This window comes from Podarcis tiliguerta (genome assembly GCF_965153285.1).
Source record: "Podarcis tiliguerta genome assembly, chromosome: 13".
NCBI lineage: Eukaryota > Metazoa > Chordata > Lepidosauria > Squamata > Lacertidae > Podarcis > Podarcis tiliguerta.
Genome location: NC_139546.1, coordinates 4,410,055 through 4,430,951, shown reverse-complemented (window position 1 = coordinate 4,430,951; position 20,897 = coordinate 4,410,055). Strand labels below are relative to the sequence as shown.

The 20,897-nt window shown below is 42.6% G+C and overlaps 2 protein-coding genes and 1 long non-coding RNA gene across 4 annotated transcripts in view; all 3 read right to left on the bottom strand.

Annotated features, from left to right (window-relative positions):
- Positions 1–12,657, bottom strand: part of LOC310661727 — a 210,944-nt gene extending 198,287 nt beyond the window's left edge. Inside the window, exon 1 of the long non-coding RNA XR_014504106.1 lies at positions 12,453–12,657. This is a non-coding gene — a long non-coding RNA (uncharacterized lncRNA). The remainder of the gene's footprint in view (positions 1–12,452) is intronic.
- GALNT1 (polypeptide N-acetylgalactosaminyltransferase 1) overlaps positions 1–20,897 on the bottom strand; it is a 538,911-nt gene that overhangs the window by 196,496 nt on the left and 321,518 nt on the right. The gene's annotated exons all lie outside the window — the stretch shown is intronic.
- TMEM245 (transmembrane protein 245) overlaps positions 15,331–20,897 on the bottom strand; it is a 52,739-nt gene continuing 47,172 nt past the window's right edge. For both annotated transcript variants that reach the window (XM_083407631.1, XM_083407632.1), the window contains one exon: positions 15,331–20,551. In XM_083407631.1, the coding sequence (XP_083263757.1) occupies positions 20,506–20,551 (46 nt within the window). In that variant the 3' untranslated portion in view covers positions 15,331–20,505. The remainder of the gene's footprint in view (positions 20,552–20,897) is intronic.

The following is a 20,897-nucleotide window of genomic DNA, read 5'->3' as shown; positions in this document are numbered from 1 at the left end:
GACCACTTCTCAGCATTCCCGAATGATAAGGCTTGGGATGTAGCAAAATTATTTTCGTCACTTGGTAGACCAGTGCAGATGACTTGCTTCCCAAGTAATTATGAGCACAAAAGCTGAAATAAGTTAACTTCCCTGAAAAATGGCTGTCTTTATTCATGCTCTGGTGTCAGGGAGGGAAGCAGGCTCTGTGAGAAACCACCAGCATCATGCCTTGTGCGACAGATCTTTCCATTTAAGACTCTGAAAAGTTCTAAAGTATGTTGAATTAAGTAAGCTTTCCTTCTGATGTAGGGACAGTGTTAGCTACTAACCTTTCATATTTTAGTATACGAGTGCCCTCTGTTGGTGCTAATTACATTTTACACTGAACTGGGCAGGTGGAAAGATGGATTGATTTGCTGTGAATATATTAGCCATCTGATAAGCGAAGTTATCTGAACAGCATACAACATACAGTAAAAACAATTTTAAAACTACATTGTACAAAAATACATTTCTAAGAATAATGTGAAAACAACCAATGCAGCTGCAGAGCCCACAGAAAACTTCTTCAGCACAATGATTAATGGGATTAGAGTAAGTGGTTTTAAGGTGGTGGTCTTAATAAATGATGAAAAGAGGCGATAAACACACACTTTCCTAATTCAGATCACGGGAAACTCAAGTGACTCCTTATTCCCAGGTTTCTTTCCATTCTCTTATATCTCAACAAGCCTCATCCATCTTGCTCTGCTCCTAAAGAGGACTTGAATGGGGTGCTGAATTGTTAACTAGCTGCAGTGAAACAGAGCTCATGTCAAGATAACCATCAGCTGTACAAACCGTGACAAGAAGGAATTACCTTGTTACATACAAAAGCTTTCAAAATTATTGAAACCTCTCTCCTTCTCATTACTGAACTACGCAGGACGAATTATTACAAAAAAGGGCAAATGTTTAATGCATATTTTTAAAGCTATGTGTATAGATTCTTACATTGGTATAGCTTTTAAAAGTCACTTGTAATAAGATGAATAAGATTTTAAAATTGGATTGTTGTATATAAGACAAGTATATTATAATGGAACCAAGAGGCGGAGTGGAGGGAAGTTGACCAGAAAATTATGGTTTAATTTGGTTATGATTTCCCCCCTGTCCCCCCCCCCTCATTTTGTTATATTTGGAAAATAAATAAAATGTTATCAAAAAAGAAAAGAAAAAAAGAAACCTCTCAAAGAAGGATCCAAAAAAGTTGCAATCCACATTAACCACCAAGTGGTTCTTTTTCTTCATACAGGTAGGAAGAAGGAAAGTAAAAGGTTGGGTCTTTACTTCTATATAAACTGGGGGTGCAGAGAAAAGAAATGCTTTCATATTCGCCTCCAGTCCTATTCCGGTTCGCTCCCACATTTATAAACATGGAGGCAAAGAGCAGAGTCACACTGAGTCCCCCCCTCCCCGCCACGTTCTGCACTCCTACCAGGATGTCTGCAGGCAGGGGGCCTCTATGGACACAATTGGACCCAGAAAGGCTTCCTCAGGGTCTGGATTCCCACATGACTTGGCTTCAAGAGCCTTTTATGGGGTCTTCAAGAGCTTACATAGGCTTGCCATACAACTTTGGGCAAAACTAAAAAAATGCTCAACAACTTTTGTGTCTGGATTTTCACTTTTTGAAATATGGCAACCCTGCCCTACGAATGTCTATGCTGCATGCTACGGATGGGTAGAAACTGAGCACAGTTCATATTTTAATGCAGCAATAGAACGACTATAATTCCTTCAAAATATGCAGTTTTTGCAACACATTCCTCCAGCTAAATCATGTGTGGATATTCAGGGAAAGTGCATGCAAAAATGGTTCTCTTAGTGAAATTAGCATACAAAAATGCATTTTATTAGGGTGGTTTGCCTGGGAAATGCTGTGTAACTGGATAAATTCACACTAAAACGCTGGTGAATTTTCAAGAGAACTTTATTTGGGGGAAAATCAGAATTGTAATGTGGAATTGTGGAGATCTGAATTTAAGACTGGAAAAATGAGAAACTGAAATGAACAGATTATTCCCTTCCTCCATATGCACAGAGGTCACAGGGGACAAGATTACAATCCCAGGAGGATGGCTGTTTGGGCTGCTCCCATGTTTTATGTACACATAGGCATTAACTCCTCAAATAGGACTTCCTAGTCAACCATTTTCAGCTGCTTTAATCAAAGACTGTTGCAGCATACACAGAAACAGACCATCAGACAAAACAAAACAAATCCGAAATAAAATGAACAAAACAATTAAATGCCAAATCTTATTTAACAGCACTTAGATACTGCTACATGTGTCATCCCAGTTGGATGAAGAACCATTTGTGATTAAAATGGACGCTGATTAATACAGATGCTCTCTAATTCAATAGCTGCATATGCTCCTACTGAGTCTTTGCAAAAATACTAAATTTTAACTGGTTAGCCATTCTGTGCCCTCTGCCCTGAAAAACAGCTAATTGGCAGCTCTTTTGACAGGTCTCCCTGCACACAGTCCAGGCTGCTCTGCGTCCGCTTACTTTGACCATAAGAGGCAATGTAACCCTGACCATACACTTCATTGCACCAGATCTAAGTATCAATTTTGTTTCCCTTTTGTAACATCTTTCAGTAAATAATGTGAAAGAAGTGCAACAGGAAGTCTGTAAAGTGTAGAAGTAAAATGCATGCAAAAATAAGTGAAAAACGTTTCCCAGATGCATGAAGTGTTGCATTGCACAAAGGGATGGCATGATAAGAGGATTGCAAAATAATGAATAGCATGACCAACTGGAACGTGTCCAGAGGAGGGCAACCAAAATGGTCAAAGGCCTGGAAACGATGCCTTATGAGGAACAGCTAAGGGAGCTGGGCATGTTTAGCCTGGAGAAGAGGAGGCTAAGGGGTGATATGATAGCCGTGTTCAAATATATAAAAGGATGTCACATAGAGGAGGGAGAAAGGTTGTTTTCTGCTGCTCCAGAGAAGCGGACACGGAGCAATGGATCCAAACTACAAGAAAGAAGATTCAATCTAAACATTAGGAAGAACTTCCTGACAGTAAGAGCTGTTCGACAGTGGAATTTGCTGCCAAGGAGTGTGGTGGAGTCTCCTTCTTTGGAGGTCTTTAAGCAGAGGCTTGACAACCATATGTCAGGAGTGCTCTGATGGTGTTTCCTGCTTGGCGGGGGGTTGGACTCGATGGCCCTTGTGGTCTCTTCCAACTCTATGATTCTATGATTCTATGAATAGAGAGTTGTTGTTCTGCATCCCTCACACTGCAGAAACTGAGGATCATGCAAGGCATGTTGGCTAACAGCAGGTTTAAGTCCTGGTGCCTTGAGCTTGATTATCCTATGTGGAATCAGACGGGCATGGCTGGCAGCTGATGGCAACTCTCATGGCCATAGGAGTGAACTCCTAGGGGTTGAGGTCCCTTCGCGCCCCTCCTCCCAAGTTGATGGGCATTGCCACTCAAATGGTGTGCATGTGCCACGTCTTGTGATCGTTTACGTGAGGCAGGGCTTACGTGGGCTTCCCCAATATTTTATTCAAGTTGGCACCTCTGCTCATGGCACATAAGCAGCTGAAAGGATTCTTGATGTTGTGGCTGCCACTGCTTTCTTGTTTTGCTGATTAATTTATTTTCACCTTGGCACTGGTGCTGATGAAGGGCAGGCTATGATCAGAGGCAGCATCAAGTGTCTGCATGGCTGGAACGGGGTTGCCTAACACCTTAAACTGCAGCTCCCATAAGTCTTTAGGGGAAGACATGACTCTTTAGTGATATTGTAGTGTTTTACTTGTTTGGTGGCCTAAGTTGGCCCAGCCACACTTCAGTTCTAAAATACAGTGGTGCCTTGCAAGATGAAATTAATTTGTTCTGCGAGTTTTTTCGTCTTGTGAATTTTTCGTCTTGCGAAGCACGGTTTCCCATAGGAAATGCATTGACGGTTTCCCATAAGAATGCATTGACGAATGCGCAAGACGTTTTCATCTTGCGAAGCAAGCCCATAGGGAAATTCATCTTGCGAAGCAACTCAAAAAACAAAAAACTCTTTCGTATTGCGAGGCATTCGTCTTGCGAGGCACCACTGTACAATAGTAGAGGATTAATCTGAGCAATCCAGTTCTTATTTTCTCAATTAGTTAGCATTTACTAGCAGTAAAAGCTCATCAGAAAGTTATTGGTTCCAAGATAGCACAGAGTTTGAGATAAGAGCTAAGGTAGTGCACAGAGAGGCTGCTGAGGGAAAAAAGAATGAAGTCACAGTTACTTCTCTCTGTTGAGAAATACTTTTTAACTCACAGCTATCAGTAACCTAGATTCACTCGGTTTTTATGAGATGTTTAAGATTCTGCTGCTAAAACTGTAGTTGCTACTGGTTACTGTGCCCTTCAGTGAAATTTTACTTTGCTTGTGTAGCTCTGCAGAAATCCCCAGTGACCCCGGGAGGAAGAAAGGTCACTGGAGAGAATGATCTTTCCTCACATCTTCAGTTCAGTTCAGAATCCATTTTCTGATGAAAGCAACAAGATAGAATATGGGATGTATCTCAGGGAGATAATGGAACTCCTGGCATATGTGAGAAGGTTAAAAGTGGCAGACCTCAACTTCTCAGAGTTTAGTCTGTGTGTGTGTGTGTTTATATATAGTTGTCACAATACAAATATATACTGGGGGGTGGGTGAGCTACAAGGCAGATAATTTACTTCTGGATTGAAACAGCAAATTTATGCCACACAGGCGGGAGACAGACCATTTCTTGTAACCACACAGCAATTTGTCCAGGCTGGTTATGGAGAACAAGGTGCAGTTTGTTCAGTTCTAAGCCAGTTTGTGAAAGTAATTAATGAAAAACCTTTATATCAGTAAAAATGTGGCCCTGGTCTCTGTGCTCAGAATGCTGTACAGTAGTACCTCGGATTACAGGTACTTCAGATTACAGACACTTCAGGTTACAGACTCCGCTAACCCAGAAATAGTACCTCAGGTTAAGAACTTTGCTTCAGGATGAGAACAGAAATAGTGTGGCGGTGGCGTGGAGACAGCGGGAGTCCCCGTTAGCTAAAGTGGTACCTCAGGTTAAGAACGGACCTCCAGAACAAATTAAGTTCTTAACCCGAGGTACCACTGTATAAAGATTTCAGCTGGGCTGCTGACTAGTGAGTGGTGCTTGTACCTCCTTTTCACCTCCCCAAGGGGATGAGCTCTTGTCAGTCATTTCACCTGGCCAGGGCAAGAGCTCCTGGCACCAGCTGAAGGGCAAGAGCGAACAGGTTCCCACCTTGCGTCTCTCAGCCAAGGGTGAGAAGTCCAAGCATGATGTGCTGGCGAATGAGACATCAGTGGAGCCTTAGATGGTGCTGGCCAAGTCACTGGTGGAGAAGAAGAGCCCAGCACCTGGTTGGCTGCAACAACTTGAATCTGTGGCCCCTTGAATGCAAGGTTGATGCTCAAATTTGCCACCAGCGCTGACTGTGGATCAGACGTCAAGGTTGTGTAGTGCCATGCATGTTGCATGCCCAGACCCTGAAAACACCCCTTTGTTGATGAATAAGACACAAGGACACGGATATTAGGTTGAAGTTATTGGGCAAATTTAGGCCACAACTTTATTGGTTACAGAATGTGAGCAGTAGGCATTGGAATTGACCCGACTATATCTGACTCCTGCCCATCACGCAGGGAGTCCTGTAAGGGTCAACCACAGGTAGGGGGAGCCCATTGATGAGGAAGTGAGCCAAGAAGAAGCTCTCCAGTTCACGCCTCGGTTTGAATGGGGCCCGGCCATGCCTCCCCAGCTAGCTGATTAGCTGGCTGGTTGATTACATGGCCGGGAACCTCCGGGTGACACGGGATTTCGTCCCCCACCCCCAGAAGTGAGTGGGTGGCTACGTGGTCCACCGCAACTCCTCCCCACTGTGAAGTGTAGTGGGTTTATGATTATGTAGCTGGGAGTGAGGGGGTGTAAATAGTTCTATCACTCCAGAGTGAGAGCATGCTCTGATATAGATCTGGGCCTCTACATGAGATGGGAGAGGAGTGTTACATAGTCCTGGGGGTGTGGGGCACAAGTCCACAAGTGCTCCAGGGATTTGGAGAACACCTTTTATGTGTGTGTTTGGCAATACTGTAGAGTGTGAATGGTTTACATATGAGTGCAAATGTTTGAGGTAGTGAATGGTTGCAGCGGTTGTGTTCAATGGATGGAAGTGAAATTGGGTGAGTGATTGTACATATGTTGTGTTGATTTCAATGTTATATTGCTTTGTAATACTCTCAGATTTTATTATTTTTTTATTATGTTTGTGGCTATTAATATATTTTGTTATATGAATCACCTGACATGTCTTTATTGCACTCTCTCTCTGTGTGTGTGTGTGTGTGTGTGTGTGTGTGTAGCTATTGCAAATAACTTCAATGTCTTTGTGAGATTAAAGGTAAAGGTAAAGGGACCCCTGACCATTAGGTCCAGTCGTGGCTTACTCTGGGGCTGCGGCCGAGGGAGCTGGCATACAGCTTCCATGACTAAGCCGCTTCTGGCGAACCAGAGCAGCGCACGGAAACGCCGTTTACCTTCCCGCTGGAGCGGTACCTATTTATCTACTTGCACTTTGAGGTGCTTTCAAACTGCTAGGTTGGCAGGAGCTGGGACTGAGCAACGGGAGCTCACCCCGTCGCGGGGATTCGAACTGCTGACCTTCTGATCAGCAAGTCCTAGGCTCTGTGGTTTAACCCACAGCGCCACTGTATATTAGATTTAGGCTAATGCTGTTAGCTCCCAAGGGATAAGGATAGATTATTAACCTTGGACTGAACACAAGGTCTGTACGTCCCGTTTAAGATAGTTTAATATTGAGGAAACAGAAGCATTTTAATGGTACATGCAGAGGGTAAGTGGATGGAAGGGAAAGTGAGCCAGATTTGCAGGTATGCCAGGTTTTCACCTGGAGATGGTGCTTGCATCTTTAAATATTCCTTCATGCCCACAGAAAGAGTGCAAGTAGGGCAGCTCTACCTGCTGCTTGTTGCCCTCTGCCTTGTGTCTTCCCTGGCTCTCTGTATGCTGTTTCCACAGCTGCAGGATCCAGGCCATGTCCCACTCCATGGTGACCAGAGAAGAAACTCCTTGACCAACAACTGTGGTGTCTATTCTTCAACAGAGTCGGTCATCTGCTTGCTCCAGACAGGCTTCTCGACCATTGTATGCTCTGTCAGCAATGCAACAGGTGAAGTTGGTCCTGCCCATGAGGGGCACTGCAGCTGCTACTGTTGAGCCATTGTCCAAGGCACACAAACCCAACAGAGGCACCAGTTGGCAATCTTATGCGCTTGTGTTCATTTTCCAGGATCCACTCTATCCTGGTTGCTGCTCAATAAAGGATTTGATTTGCCAGTTGTGCCATGGTTTTTTTGCTAGAGAGTGCTAGATGGGGATCATTCTGGACTGCTGAACTTTCAGAACAAAGTTGTTCATTTTGCAAGTGTTGACTTTTCTGTTAGGGATTATTTCGACCCTTTTAAACTACTTCCATCAGTATATTCAACAGAAACTGGTTCATTAAAACAAGTTTACAATGGCCCTGCTGTTCTAGCCTATAGCTGCAGTATTTCTTTCATTAGCTCGATAACTTTGGATAATTTGGGTCACAAATGGCTCCCAGCAGGCTGCGTGGTTTTTTAAAAAGGATGTAGAATGTCTCTCACTGTCTTGCAGAAACAATGAGCAGCTGACCCTCGAGGAATGTTAATGATAGTAGCAGACCATTTTGTATTTCATTTATTTAAAGCTGTTTTTAACCACAGTTTTCTCAAAATAAAATCAAGGCGATAAGTGACAAAAGGTAAAAGTCCAGAAGTCACAGAAAGGGAAGAAACAATTTAGAGAACCAAAGAGAATTTTTTATAGCTGGAAGGGACAGCCCTCCATTTTTGTTTTGTTTTAGAGAGTGTTTTTTCAGCCAGTTTTGGCTTTGTTATGGAAAAATCTAGGTGCAAGGCTGCTCAGTCACCCAGCTCATCGGGCAGAGCCCGTGGGTCCCTGCAGAATAAAGGAAGGAGTCCACCGCCAACCAGAGCAAATAGCTGTAGACCAAAGTTTATTGCACAACAGGTACAAAGAGGAATTTTGAACCCTGAGGATGGGGTGACAAGGACTTTTAAAATTTTCCCACCATATCCCAGAATACAGTTTGTACAGCATCATTGCTACATCACTGACATGTCACAAAAGGGGAGGGGTTGCACTAGTTTAACCTTGGCAAACATGTCCAGACAAGTCCTTGGTACAAGATTATCATAAGCAGACATGTCAGGGCAAGAGCCAGGTATAAGATTAGCATAGGCAAACACCTCTGAAGTCCCACCACCCAAAGTACAATAGAACTTCCTTTGTATGTCTGGACCCCTTGGCAGGTCTGGTGATGGGATTAGGCTTTCCTTGGCCAACAATCAGCTCAGCAATTGTCACCTCTGGGCACTTCCTGGGGTAGGAGGTGTGTATACATGTCCTTACGCTTAAGGGCAAAATAGTGTTGAAATGGAGGAAACTGGCAGGAGTTGATTTTATATGATTGTTAAAGCTAGGTAACTTCCCTGAGCTGTCAAGTTGAAAGGATACATTTATGCATAATATTTGTAACATTTAACAACTTTAAAGATGTCCCCCCCCCCCCGTAATTTCCGTAACAGCTTTATGCATTATTTTAATTTAGGATTTTAAACTCCAATTCTTGGGAAATAATACAACTAGAAACCCCCTTAAACATGGCAATTCTAACTTAGCATTGTCCGCATCAGATGAAGAACCAACCTTTTCTTTTTCCTTCAACCTGAGTTTGAAATAGTTTGTTTAAATGAACACTGATATAATTCAATGTTTGGTGGTTTCTAACCACTGAGGTCTTGACAGAAGCTGTGTGGAAAATAGTCAGGAAAGGCAACAGAAATCTGGTTTTCGCAGCTGATCTTGGGATCACATTACAGAGCAGCTGAAAAATGGCAGCTCTGAACAGATGTCTCCCCCTCCATAATGTGTAGTTCCACTTATCCTGACACCATGATGCTCTCTGAATTTCTGTACCAAACACTGCCAAACGCAGAGTAATAACATCAGGACACAGGACCCAGTGCAAATGAGGAAGGGGGACCAGCTAGCCTTTTGGCTTAAGGATGTTGCTACTGCAGTATTTATAGAATCATAGAATCATAGAGTTGGAAAAGACCACAAGGGCCATCGAGTCCAACCCCCTGCCAAGCAGGAAACACCATCAGAGCACTCCTGACATATGGTTGTCAAGCCTCTGCTTAAAGACCTCCAAAGAAGGAGACTCCACCACACTCCTTGGCAGCAAATTCCACTGTCAAACAGCTCTTACTGTCAGGAAGTTCTTCCTAATGTTTAGGTGGAATCTTCTTTCTTGTAGTTTGGATCCATTGCTCCATTATACCTACAGGAAGCACAGCTACCTCTCATACAACTGATATACAGTGGTACCTCGGGTTACATATGCTTCAGGTTACAAACTCCGCTAATCTAGAAATATTACCTCGGGTTAAGAACTTTGCTTCAGGATGAGAACAGAAATTGTGCTCCGGCGGCGTGGCAGCAGCAGCAGGAGGCCCCATTAGCTAAAGTGGTGCTTCAGGTTAAGAACAGTTTCAGGTTAAGAACAGACCTCCGAAATGAATTAAGTTCTTAACCTGAGGTACCACTGTATATTAAAGGTAAAGGGACCCCTGACCATTAGGTCCAGTCATGACCGACTCTGGGGTTGCGGCACTCATCTTGCTTTATTGGCTGAGGGAGCCAGCATACAGCTTCTGGGTCATGTGGCCTGCATGACTTAGCCACTTCTGGCGAACCAGAGCAGTGCACGGAAACACCGTTTACCTTCCCGCCAGAGTGGTACCTATTTTATCTACTTGCACTTTGAGGTGCTTTCAAACTGCTAGGTGGGCAGGAGCAGGGACCGAGCAACGGGAGCTCACCCCTTCGCGGGGATTCGAACTGCTGACCTTCTGATTGGCAAGTCCTAGGCTCTGTGGTTTAACCCACAGCGCCACTGTATATTAGATTTAGGCTAATGCTGTTAGCTGCCAAGGGATAAGGATAGATTATTAACCTTGGACTGAACACAAGGTCTGTACGTCCCATTTAAGATAGTTTAATATTGAGGAAACAGAAGCATTTTAATGGTACATGCAGAGGGTAAGTGGATGGAAGGGAAAGTGAGCCAGATTTGCAGGTATGCCAGGTTTTCACCTGGAGATGGTGCCTGCATCTTTAAATATTCCTGCAGAAAGGATGTCGCAGCCATGCACTCTACCCCACCCCCACCCCGTATATACATTAGATCAGCCTTGCAAATACATGCTCAGAAATGACAAACCTATGAACTTCTGAGCAGACTCCCTGCCCAGGTATACCAATTTTAAACTATTTGCAGCTCATCAATGGGATGAGAGGAGCAGAGAAAAAGGTCAGCTATAATTTACCAAAAGGCATGCGCCTTCTCACCTGGAGCCAATTCTTACTCAGACATTCCCTGGGTCACCTGTGCATTTGTCTTAGACTGGATGGAAAAGAGGAAAGACTGTGTTGCCAAACAAAGGCAATTACATTTAGTGAGATTGCAACTTGAACACCAGCCGTAGTCCCAAAAGTAGGAGAAGACAAGGCAATGGCGGTTCCTTCTATGCACTCTCACCAGCCCTGCTCAGTGACATAATCAGATATGGATATTACTGGCTGAGGGGGTCTACTTAGAACTTATATAACCTCTGTTTTAAACATATAATTTAAAAGGTAAAGGTACCCCTGCCCGTCCGGGCCAGTCTTGACAGACTCTAGGGTTGTGCGCCCATCTCACTCAAGAGGCCGGGGGCCAGCGCTGTCCGGAGACACTTCCGGGTCACGTGGCCAGCGTGACATCGCTGCTCTGGCGAGCCAGAGCCGCACACGGAAACGCCGTTTACCTTCCCGCCAGTAAGCGGTCCCTATTTATCTACTTGCACCCGGGGGTGCTTTCAAACTGCTAGGTTGGCAAGCGCTGGGTCCGAACAACGGGAGCGCACCCCGCCGCGGGGATTCGAACCACCGACCTTTCGATCGACAAGTCCTAGGCGCTGAGGCTTTTTACCCACAGCGCCACCCGCGTCCCTTAAAAAACATATAATTTAGAACTTCTATAAGAGCCACACCAATTAGTTTCCAGGCCCAATTCCAGGTCCTTATATTTGTGTTCAAAGCCCTAAATGACTTCCTCCTTCCCTACTGAAGGGTGCTAAGGTCAGTAAAGTGGGCTGGGGCAGACTTTGGTAATCCTTGGTAATCTAGTGCCCTGAGCGAGGCCAAAATTTGGTGTTCCCAAATGCAGTTTATCGATTATGGATCTAATTTTGCGCCTCCTCGGCTCAGTGCCCTGTGCAGAGTAACCGCATGTACCACCCTAATTCCAGTTCTGGAGTAGTAGTAGTAATAATAATAAAGAATAATAATTTATTACTTATACCTCGCCCATCTGGCTGGGTTTCCCCAGTCGCTCTGGGTGGCTTCTAACAAGAGATTAAAAATACAGTTCCACCCCCCTCAGAGGTTTGGGGTTCTCCTTGGTAGCCCCTAAATTGCAGAATTTCCTCCCCACAGAGGTGTACCTGGTGACTTCATTATGCAATTTCCATTTATGTAGTTTCACTCTCCTGGCCTTTAACAACTGAGATACATATATATATATATGTATATATGTATATAACAAACCCTACTCCTGTCCTTTGCTATAACCTGCCCAGGGACCTTATGGCGGATAAGAAATCGAAATTACTGCCATTACAATTACTTCACCACAGCTGGTGACAGAAACATGGACAGAACAGGCAGAAAGAGCTGCTATGTATGGAAAGTAGTATCCTTAATCGTGGGGTGGGAGAGCTGGAAAAGAATTCACTGTCTACCCACGTACTATCTGAAACCAAAGGGTCATGTTGGTTGCCAAATGTGAAAAATCTTGGCATTATTTTCAGCTCTCCCGTCCCACTATAATCGTAGACAGAGGAATCCTTTTGATCATTGTACATTTTTCACTGTGGTGCCCAGATCTTCCACATTTGTACTCAAGCCATGTGGTTTAAGAACCGGGTAGATGTTTCTATTTTTAAAGATAGTGTTTATTTTGGAAGGGAAGAAGAAAGTGCCGTCATTTCAGTTCTTCAGGATTCCTTTGCAAAACAGTAACATTGAATGAAACGCAAGTTGACAGTGCCTCTCTGAATTAAGGCTGCTTGGCTCCACAACCTAATAACTTTAAACAGCGCATTAAATTAATGAGTTTTCTGTGTTACTGTTCTTTTTAACTTTGGAGTCACCAGGAAGACGGCACCAGGTTTTGCTGCAGAAGCTGATCAAGTTATTCTATGGTTTATTTGTATACAGTGGTACCTCGGGTTACATACGCTTCGGGTTACATACGCTTCAGGTTACAGACTCCGCTAACCCAGAAATAGTGCTTCAGGTTAAGAACTTTGCTTCAGGATGAGAACAGAAATCATGCTCCGGCGGTGCAGCAGCAGCAGGAGGCCCCATTAGCTAAAGTGGTGCTTCAGATTAAGAACGGACCTCCAGAACGAATTAAGTACTTAACCCGAGGTACCACTGTACTGCTGTTTGGCCCAAAGCAGCAAACAGTATATTAGTACAAAATAAAGCTGCAATAAAAGTACAATAAATAAATCAGAACAATATAAACTTAGTTGTTGTTGTCATCTTGGGAGACCAGGGAGGTGTGCACCTTTGGAGATGAAGTCAAACCTAGAGTTACAGCGCCTGCTGTGGCTGTAGAGACCGATATGGGGCAGACGAAATCATTCAGCTGTGCTGCCGCAGATGCACCACAGCATTTCTTTCCACTCCTTCCAGCATTAATTTCTCCTCTGGTCACTGCTGTAAATAAAAAACCTGTGGTCGTCTTCAAGGGATTCCCACAGCAGGGTTGATGTTCATAGAATCATAGAGTTGGAAGAGACCACAAGGGCCATCGAGTCCAACCCCCTGCCAAGCAGGAAACACCATCAGAGCACTCCTGACATATGGTTGTCAAGCCTCTGCTTAAAGACCTCCAAAGAAGGAGACTCCACCACACTCCTTGGCAGCAAATTCCACTGTCGAACAGCTCTTACTGTCAAGAAGTTCTTCCTAATGTTTAGGTGGAATCTTCTTTCTTGTAGTTTGGATCCATTGCTCCATGTCCGCTTCTCTGGAGCAGCAGAAAACAACCTTTCTCCCTCCTCTATGTGACATCCTTTTATATATTTGAAGATGGCTATCATATCCCCCCTTAACCTCCTCTTCTCCAGGCTAAACATGCCCAGCTCCCTCAGCCGTTCCTCATCAGGCATCGTTTCCAGGCCTTTGACCATTTTGGTTGCCCTCCTCTGGACAAGAGGCCTTCATGTCACATTTACAGACATCTTTGTAGCACAGAGTTGGTCTGCCAATGGGCTTGTTTCCTGAAGCCATCTCCCTATAGAGCATCTCCTTGGAGATCCTTCCATCTTGCATTCTGCGGACATTACCAAGCCAGCATAGAAGTTTCCGAGACAAGAGTGTGAACGTGATGGGAATGTGGGCTTGGAAGAGGACATCTTTGTTTCAGACTTTGCGCTGCCATGTGATGCCCAAAATCTTCCTGACGCAGTGCATGTGAAAAGCATCGCTCCTGACAGTTGTAAAATAAACACTACTTATTGGGTTCAAAACAGGCTGCCTTGAAAATAATCTTTGGCTATCTTAAGTCATACCGTATGCCCCACTGAAAAGCCATTGCTTTGCTTTCAAGCAAGGAAAATCAGGTACACACCTCTAATACGTACAGGATTTAGGATGAAGTGTAGAGGGCACATAAAATAGTAGTGCAGGTTGCTACCAATTTAACCTAGATGATGGCATCAAGCACACACACTTAAAAAATAATGTACAAAAACTGTTACTGACTTGTCATTTAGATCCCCCCAACTCTGAAACCTTCAAAAGAGAACATTTTCAAAAATTTGGCAGGGTGAGGCGACCTTTTTCACAGCCTTTTGGAATGGTTTCCCCATATGCCTCAGATCCAGAGCGGCAGTGCTATTGCTCTGTCAGGTGGAGAAAATAGGCAGCTGCTAAGAAAATGCGTTTTCCCATTTTGTCCTTAAATTGCCGAGCCCCCGTACAATACATTGGTTTTCATCATGCTCTAACTCAAGGGTAGGGAATCTTTTTCAGCCAGAGGGAAAAGCAATGAATGCAAACTATGCATTTGAAAAGTGGACTACAGTGGTGCCTCGCAAGACGAAAAGAATCCGTTCCGCGAGTCTCTTCGTCTTGCGTTTTTTTTCGTCTTGCGAAGCAAGCCCATTAGCGGATTAGCGCTATTAGCGGTTTAGCGGCTATTAAAGGCTTAAGGGATTAGTGGCTATTAAGGGATTAGCAGCTATTAAGGGATTAGCGGATTAGCTGCTAAAAGGCTATTAGCGGTTTAGTGGAGCAGCTGTTCAGCGGCTTAGAGAACAGCTGTTAAGCGGCTTAGGGGTGGGGGGAAAGGGGGGGAGGGGAAAAAAACCCCGCAAAACTCGCAAGACATTTTCGTCTTGCGAAGCAAGCCCACAGCAAATTCGTTTTGCGAAGCACCTCCAAAACGGAAAACCCTTTCGTCTAGCGGGTTTTCGTCTTGTGAGGCATTCGTCTTGCGGGGCACCACTGTAATTTCTACATACGCCTGGGTCTGGGGGAAAATGGTTGTTTTGGGAAGAGTCCCAGGAAACTGGTTGGAAGCAGCTGCAGCAGAGCTTATGTTGACTGGTGGTGGTGGGCTCTCTGATGCATGCTTGGAACTGGTGCCCCAAACTCATCTTCTTGGGTTGAGTGTGAAGGTCTGTCCTTGGTTTCCTGGTCCCATTTGTTGGTGGGCGATCCGACCCTAAGTGGAGTGGCTACCTCAGGCTATCACTGGACTGAGGTCCAAGTCAATGTGATCCTCAAGCAGGGATGCTGAATATAAGCACGGGGTGGAGTGGATTCTTTGTTAAAAACTAAAAGTTCCACCTGGCTCACCACTTGGCAGGGCTGCTCTGAAAGAGCATAAGTCTCTCCCCTGGGAGAACCAGGATTGTGCCCGGCTTGTGGGGAAGTGCTATCCTTAAGGCTCTGGAAAGCCCTCTGGGAGTTGCCGCCAAACACCTACAAAGTTTCCAAGTGAAATGTCAACATCTAACTTACTTAAACATTTGTAGCAACAGTTGTGGGGTCAGACCCAAATTCTTTAAACTTTTAAAGAATACACCAAGCTTGCAATAGTTTTTAGACATTCAATGTAGAATTTTATTTGGAAAAATATCATTTGTAAAGGTGTGAAGATTAAATATATACCATGATAAAAGCTTATCATAAATGCTCTAGGTCACACTACAAAAAATAAAATATTCCCAGTAGTGAAAGTCGTGTGCATTTTTAGGTATGGTCTTGTGCATTTGGCATCCAAGCCACCAATCTCCAACGTTTCCCCCCAATAGCAGCTTCATTCATTCTTCTACCAGAAATGAAATCAATGACTATGCTTTAATATCCTTATATGAACTGAGTAGAAATTTTATCTACAAGTCTTCCCACATTTTGATGATGTGATACCCCTGTGTCTTTAATAAAGGAACTGGAAGATTATATTTTGAGGTTTAGTAAACTAGGGCTTCTTCACGTACGTTTTTAAAAATAAAACTTCAGACACGTTAGGATTGTTTTCCTGGGTGCTCAATATTGTGTGGAAAATGTATGTGCTTTTCTACTACATGTGCATTTTACCTGTATAAATGTTGCACAAATTTGCCACAAACTATGGCTTCCACACACATATTACGAGAAACACATTGGCATATGCTTCACTGTATAGTGTACACAGTTTTTCAAAAGTAGTATCTTGGGTGCAAGTAGTCCTCAGTCAGAACATACAATCTGCAGTCTAAAGAAATGGTTCAAACTTTTTGTTGAAAGCTTGAATGCAAATTTGCTCATGTTCTGTCTCCAAAATTTAATGTAATTTATTTAAGTTGCAATACACTAAGAACACTTTCAAAGAGCTAATTGTTTTTAACCTTGAAGCAAATAAAGATTTTCAAAGTTTCACTGTAAAAAGACGTACTAGTAAGCTAGCCAGTCAGTCTTCACAACGTAAGTAGCTTTCACTGTTTCAAAATGTCAGTATTTAACATTTTACTTCCTATCTAAAATTCAGGATTCTTAAGAGTATTTTCAATATCCTTAAAAAAAATTAGTTATACCTAATGCCATGAAATAGTTCTCTACTGAAGGGGGCTTCTTTGCAGTAGGCATAAAGTTAATTTCTGGTATCTGCAAAACATAATAACCCAAACTGCTTAGTGGGAAACAAACCAATTCCATTAATGGACCATAGTGTAATGGGCAGCTACAGACAAGAGTACGAATAATATGATAACAAAGATGGTAAAATGTTCATTGAGAGAGCATCGTACATTGAGAGAGTACATTCCAAAATACTTTAGCTGAAAAATGTGGTTTTATGCCACTATTCCATAAGAGCACTTCATTTGGTCTGCAATCCTAAGCCCACTTATCAGGGAGTAAAGTTCACTGCATTCAATGGTCTTACTTTTGGTAGTTATGCATTGGACTGCATCACTAGTTAGCAGAATTTTTGTCTGACAGTTAATGTCCTCAGAAAATACTCCTTACTTTTAACACGTAGGTGTCACAAAACTTCAAAATTTCAAGGATACCTGATAGTAAAGATGGTCCACCAAAATGATCTGAAGGTTTAACATAACTCAGTTGTATACACAAGGTACATACAGATTGACACCACAGATATGGTCCCCAAATATTTTTGTTACCTCTGTAAGTTTCCTAGTAACTGGAAATGCTAACTTGTTTCTCCAGCATTCTGATGACCATGTAACACTATTATTATAGCCATAAAATACATTCAGAAAGCCACAATGAACCATGTGTACTCTTAAATGTTGAAAGGAAGGCGAAATCGTCAGACTTTGGACAGTCCTGTATTTTTGACCTTTATTTTTAGAATTGAAGTTGTTCAGCTTTTTTTATGATTTTACCCCAAAGGTTTTGAAGGTTTTGAGGTTTTTTTTGTTTTGTTTCATTCTGTTTTTTTACCCCAGGAAATAAATTGCCACAGGGGCTGGATTAAACTGTTTGGCGGGCCGGATTAGGACTTTGGACATGCCTGCTCTAATATATTAGCAGTTCTCTAAATGGTAAGTGGGGGGGGGGGGGACTTGTTAAAACAATCGTACCTTGGATTTTGAACGCCTTGTGAGTCGAACATTTCAGCTCCCGAATGCCACAACCACAGAAGTGAGTGTTCCGGTTTGCGAACGTTTTTGGGAAGCTGAATGTCTGATGCGGCTTCCGATTGAGTGCAGGAAGCTCCTGCAGCCAATCAGAAGTTGTGCCTTGGTTTTCAAACATTTTCGGAAGTTGAATGGACTTCTAGAACAGATTTCATTCGAGAACCAAGATACAACTGTATTAGGAAAATAACAAAGTGGCTAGGAAGTGGTTTACTGGATTTGAAATCCAATTCTTGTCACTTTTAGTATTGCTGACTTTGATTAAAAGCTACCTGTGAAAAATATTCTGACAAACTGAAAATAAACATAGTTCTTAAAAATTACGAGCTCACCATTAAAATCCCAAAACAAATGTGGCCAAATATTTCCTACAGGCAGGCTGAAGCAATTAGGCAGATTTTTCTCATGAATCTGCCTCAGGCAGGGTATAGTCAAAGGCAATTCACACTCCAAGAGTGGCATGGGAGCTGCTTCTGCATGGTGGATGCCAATGCCACTTCAAAAATACTGAAGTTGAATGCATTGCTCTGATGAAAGAGAGGCCACACAAACCGCTCCTGTGCCATGCTAGTAACCCAGGGACCCCTCCTCTACATAGATATTAACATAATGGATCATAACTGAGTGTTAAACCAATCTTGCATATGAATAAAGAACAATTTTGAAGAAAACAAAGTGCACACTTTATTTTTAAATAATGTTATGTGTGGGTCAGAACAGAGACCATTGCAGAAGAGGTATTTCCTCCTGCATGAAAGGGAAATGTCTCTTCTAATATGGTACCTGCTACTTCAGGTTTTCATAAGTAACCTATTTAAGGACAACCGTACCCCAAACAGACCCAGAAACTGAAATATACATTTCCACTGCCACCTGTTCACAGTAATGGCATTTCCATTCATCTTTTATTAATGCCAATGTCAAATCAGACACAGAAATTGTCAACTGTTCCTTTTCACCAATGGAAAGAAATATAACTCTTGAGCTACAATGCTATTGTGCTCATTTATTTCAACGTATGCAAAAGCTAACTTGACCTCAGAACCTTCTAGTCTGAAGGATTCAACTTGCTAAGTCAAGAAATAAATACAAACTCCAGTGTTCAAAACAAACTTTACAAAAGTAGCCTCAAAACAGGCACGTGATAGTTTGTACCTACAACTTGTGAAATACGGACATTCAAATATGCAATTCTTCCAATGACTGGATTCATTTCCCAAACACATCAAGGTATTTATGCACGCTTTCATTTTAGCTTCTCCACATACAAGTTTCAATCCAGTCCACAAGGAGTGCAGTGTAGAGGGCACAGCTACAGGAGGGTCAGAGTCCTGCTTCCTCCTTCCACCCTCTGCAGGAACAGATACCACACAAGGTCATTGTGGTGAATGGGAGGCCCTGTGTTGTGTCTCCCAAAGTCCCAGCTAGATAGCCATCCCCACTCAGTTAGAGAACGAGAACTCAGTGCGTTCCTGGATTAAGCAGGTGTGTTTAGGCCTCACGCCCTCTGCAGCTGCCAAGTTTCATGATGCATCTGCACCCATCTGTGTGTGTTGCGGGTGGGGAGCGAGAGAAGAGGGCTTCATTATACCTTGTGGGGTTTCTTCTGCATGCAGGCACTGAACTGCAGTTGACGGGATTTAACTCATAACGTAACAGACATTTTTTATAACACCTTCAAATGAAAACCAACCAATCAACCAACCAACCAACCACTGGTCCTAATATAGTCCATAAGATGCACACTGCCATTACAAGGGTTTTTTTTATAACCACTAATGTGTACAGAATCAAACCCTTTAGTTACCATATAGTCTGATGCTGACAGATTTCATGTACTGGAAGCTATATGGATATGAAATGCATGCAATGGGTGCACTAGTGTAGGAACTCGAGACTAAACGTGGAAGCAGACACTTTGATATTATGGTTTTACTTTGTTTTAAGTAAGTATAACCATTAAAAGTGCTTTGTATTAATCCATTCATTAAACAAGTATTTTTGAGTGTCTTTAGCTTGTCACCTCTTAACCACCAAATCACAATTATTTTCTTTGGTGCTTACAAATCAATATTTCAAGTCAAAAACCTTTAGCCAGCATGGAACATTCCTGTGCTATACGCTTTAGCTCACAGACATTTTTTTAAAAAAACAACACACCTCAATGCTGACAGTCACATTCCTCAGTAACATACCCAGAGAATCTATAGAACAGATTTCTCTTTCCACCCTGATTCATTACTCTGTTAATACCTTTAAAAATACAATGTAAACAACATCCTATTCTTCATCACTAGTAAGAGCTAGATAGATTAATCCAGTGCTACATTTCCTAAAAAATATTATAGCACCTTCAAAAATTTGCACAAATTATTTTGAGTACATTGTTTGTTTTTACTTTAGTGCACTGATTATGCTTCATCAGTAGAGAAATTTGCTTGAACTGGGATTAGATGAAAAAGTTTAGTTACAAAGCTGTTTTAAACAACCACCCACCCCAAGCCATACTGCAAAGAATTCTGTGTCTGTTATATAGCCACCACTGATATAGCATCCTGACAAGACTAATATTGCTGTCTTACTAATAGTTGATTAAAAGGTGACTATGAAGTTGCAATAAGGCATCCTTCACAAAGCAGCACAAAATTATACTTAACTTTTAGCAGGTGCTAGACTTTAATGGTTTAATAGCTATACCTCCTTGAGACGAGAATATTCTAAGAGCAAAAGCTGTGGGAAATGAACACCTAGAATCTAATTATGCAGGTAGCAAAAAAATATTAATATCAAATTTGAATTTACAACAGGCTCCGACCTGGAATCAAGTCAACAAAACTTGATGCAAGGTGTGGTTTTTCAAGAGGAATTATTTGGCAAACCAGGCACCCAAATCCCAGGTCTGTGTAATAAGCAAACAACAGGCAGCAGACACTTCCACTTACAAAGGAAATGTGCGTGACCTAAGGCAACGTGTGTCAACAGGGATGCTCAACAGGGAATGCTGCATCAGTGAAAGCTGTCAGGAGGCACAGCAGGATAAGGGATCCAAGGCCACGACTCTCCTGAGCTCAATGCTCGCATAAGAAAGAGGAGTTCTTCCTAAAGAAGCAATTAAATACTCCATGTGTCATTCCGTGGCAGTTTTCTGTTCCTCAGGACTTTCTCTAGAAGACCTATAAAGGGGAAAGGTATCAAAACTTTCAGTAAAAATAAAGGATAAAGTATTTATGAATGCTTGGAACAACCAGTAGTTTTTTCAGCTTCCCCAAAAAGTTACAAAGAAATGGAGAGTATTTGGGGGTGTGTGTGTGAAGAGTTATCCAAAATTTGAACTGACCAGAGGTCCTCCTTGTGACCACTGAATCTCAAATTTAAACTACAATGCAGGATTCCTGAATGTAATATTATACTTGAAATGAACTTGCGAAAAAGACCCAACATTTATGGTTAAATACGGCTGCAGTTAAAGGAATAGCTTGAAATAAATATAATCAATTATAAAAAAATGAGCACCCATGT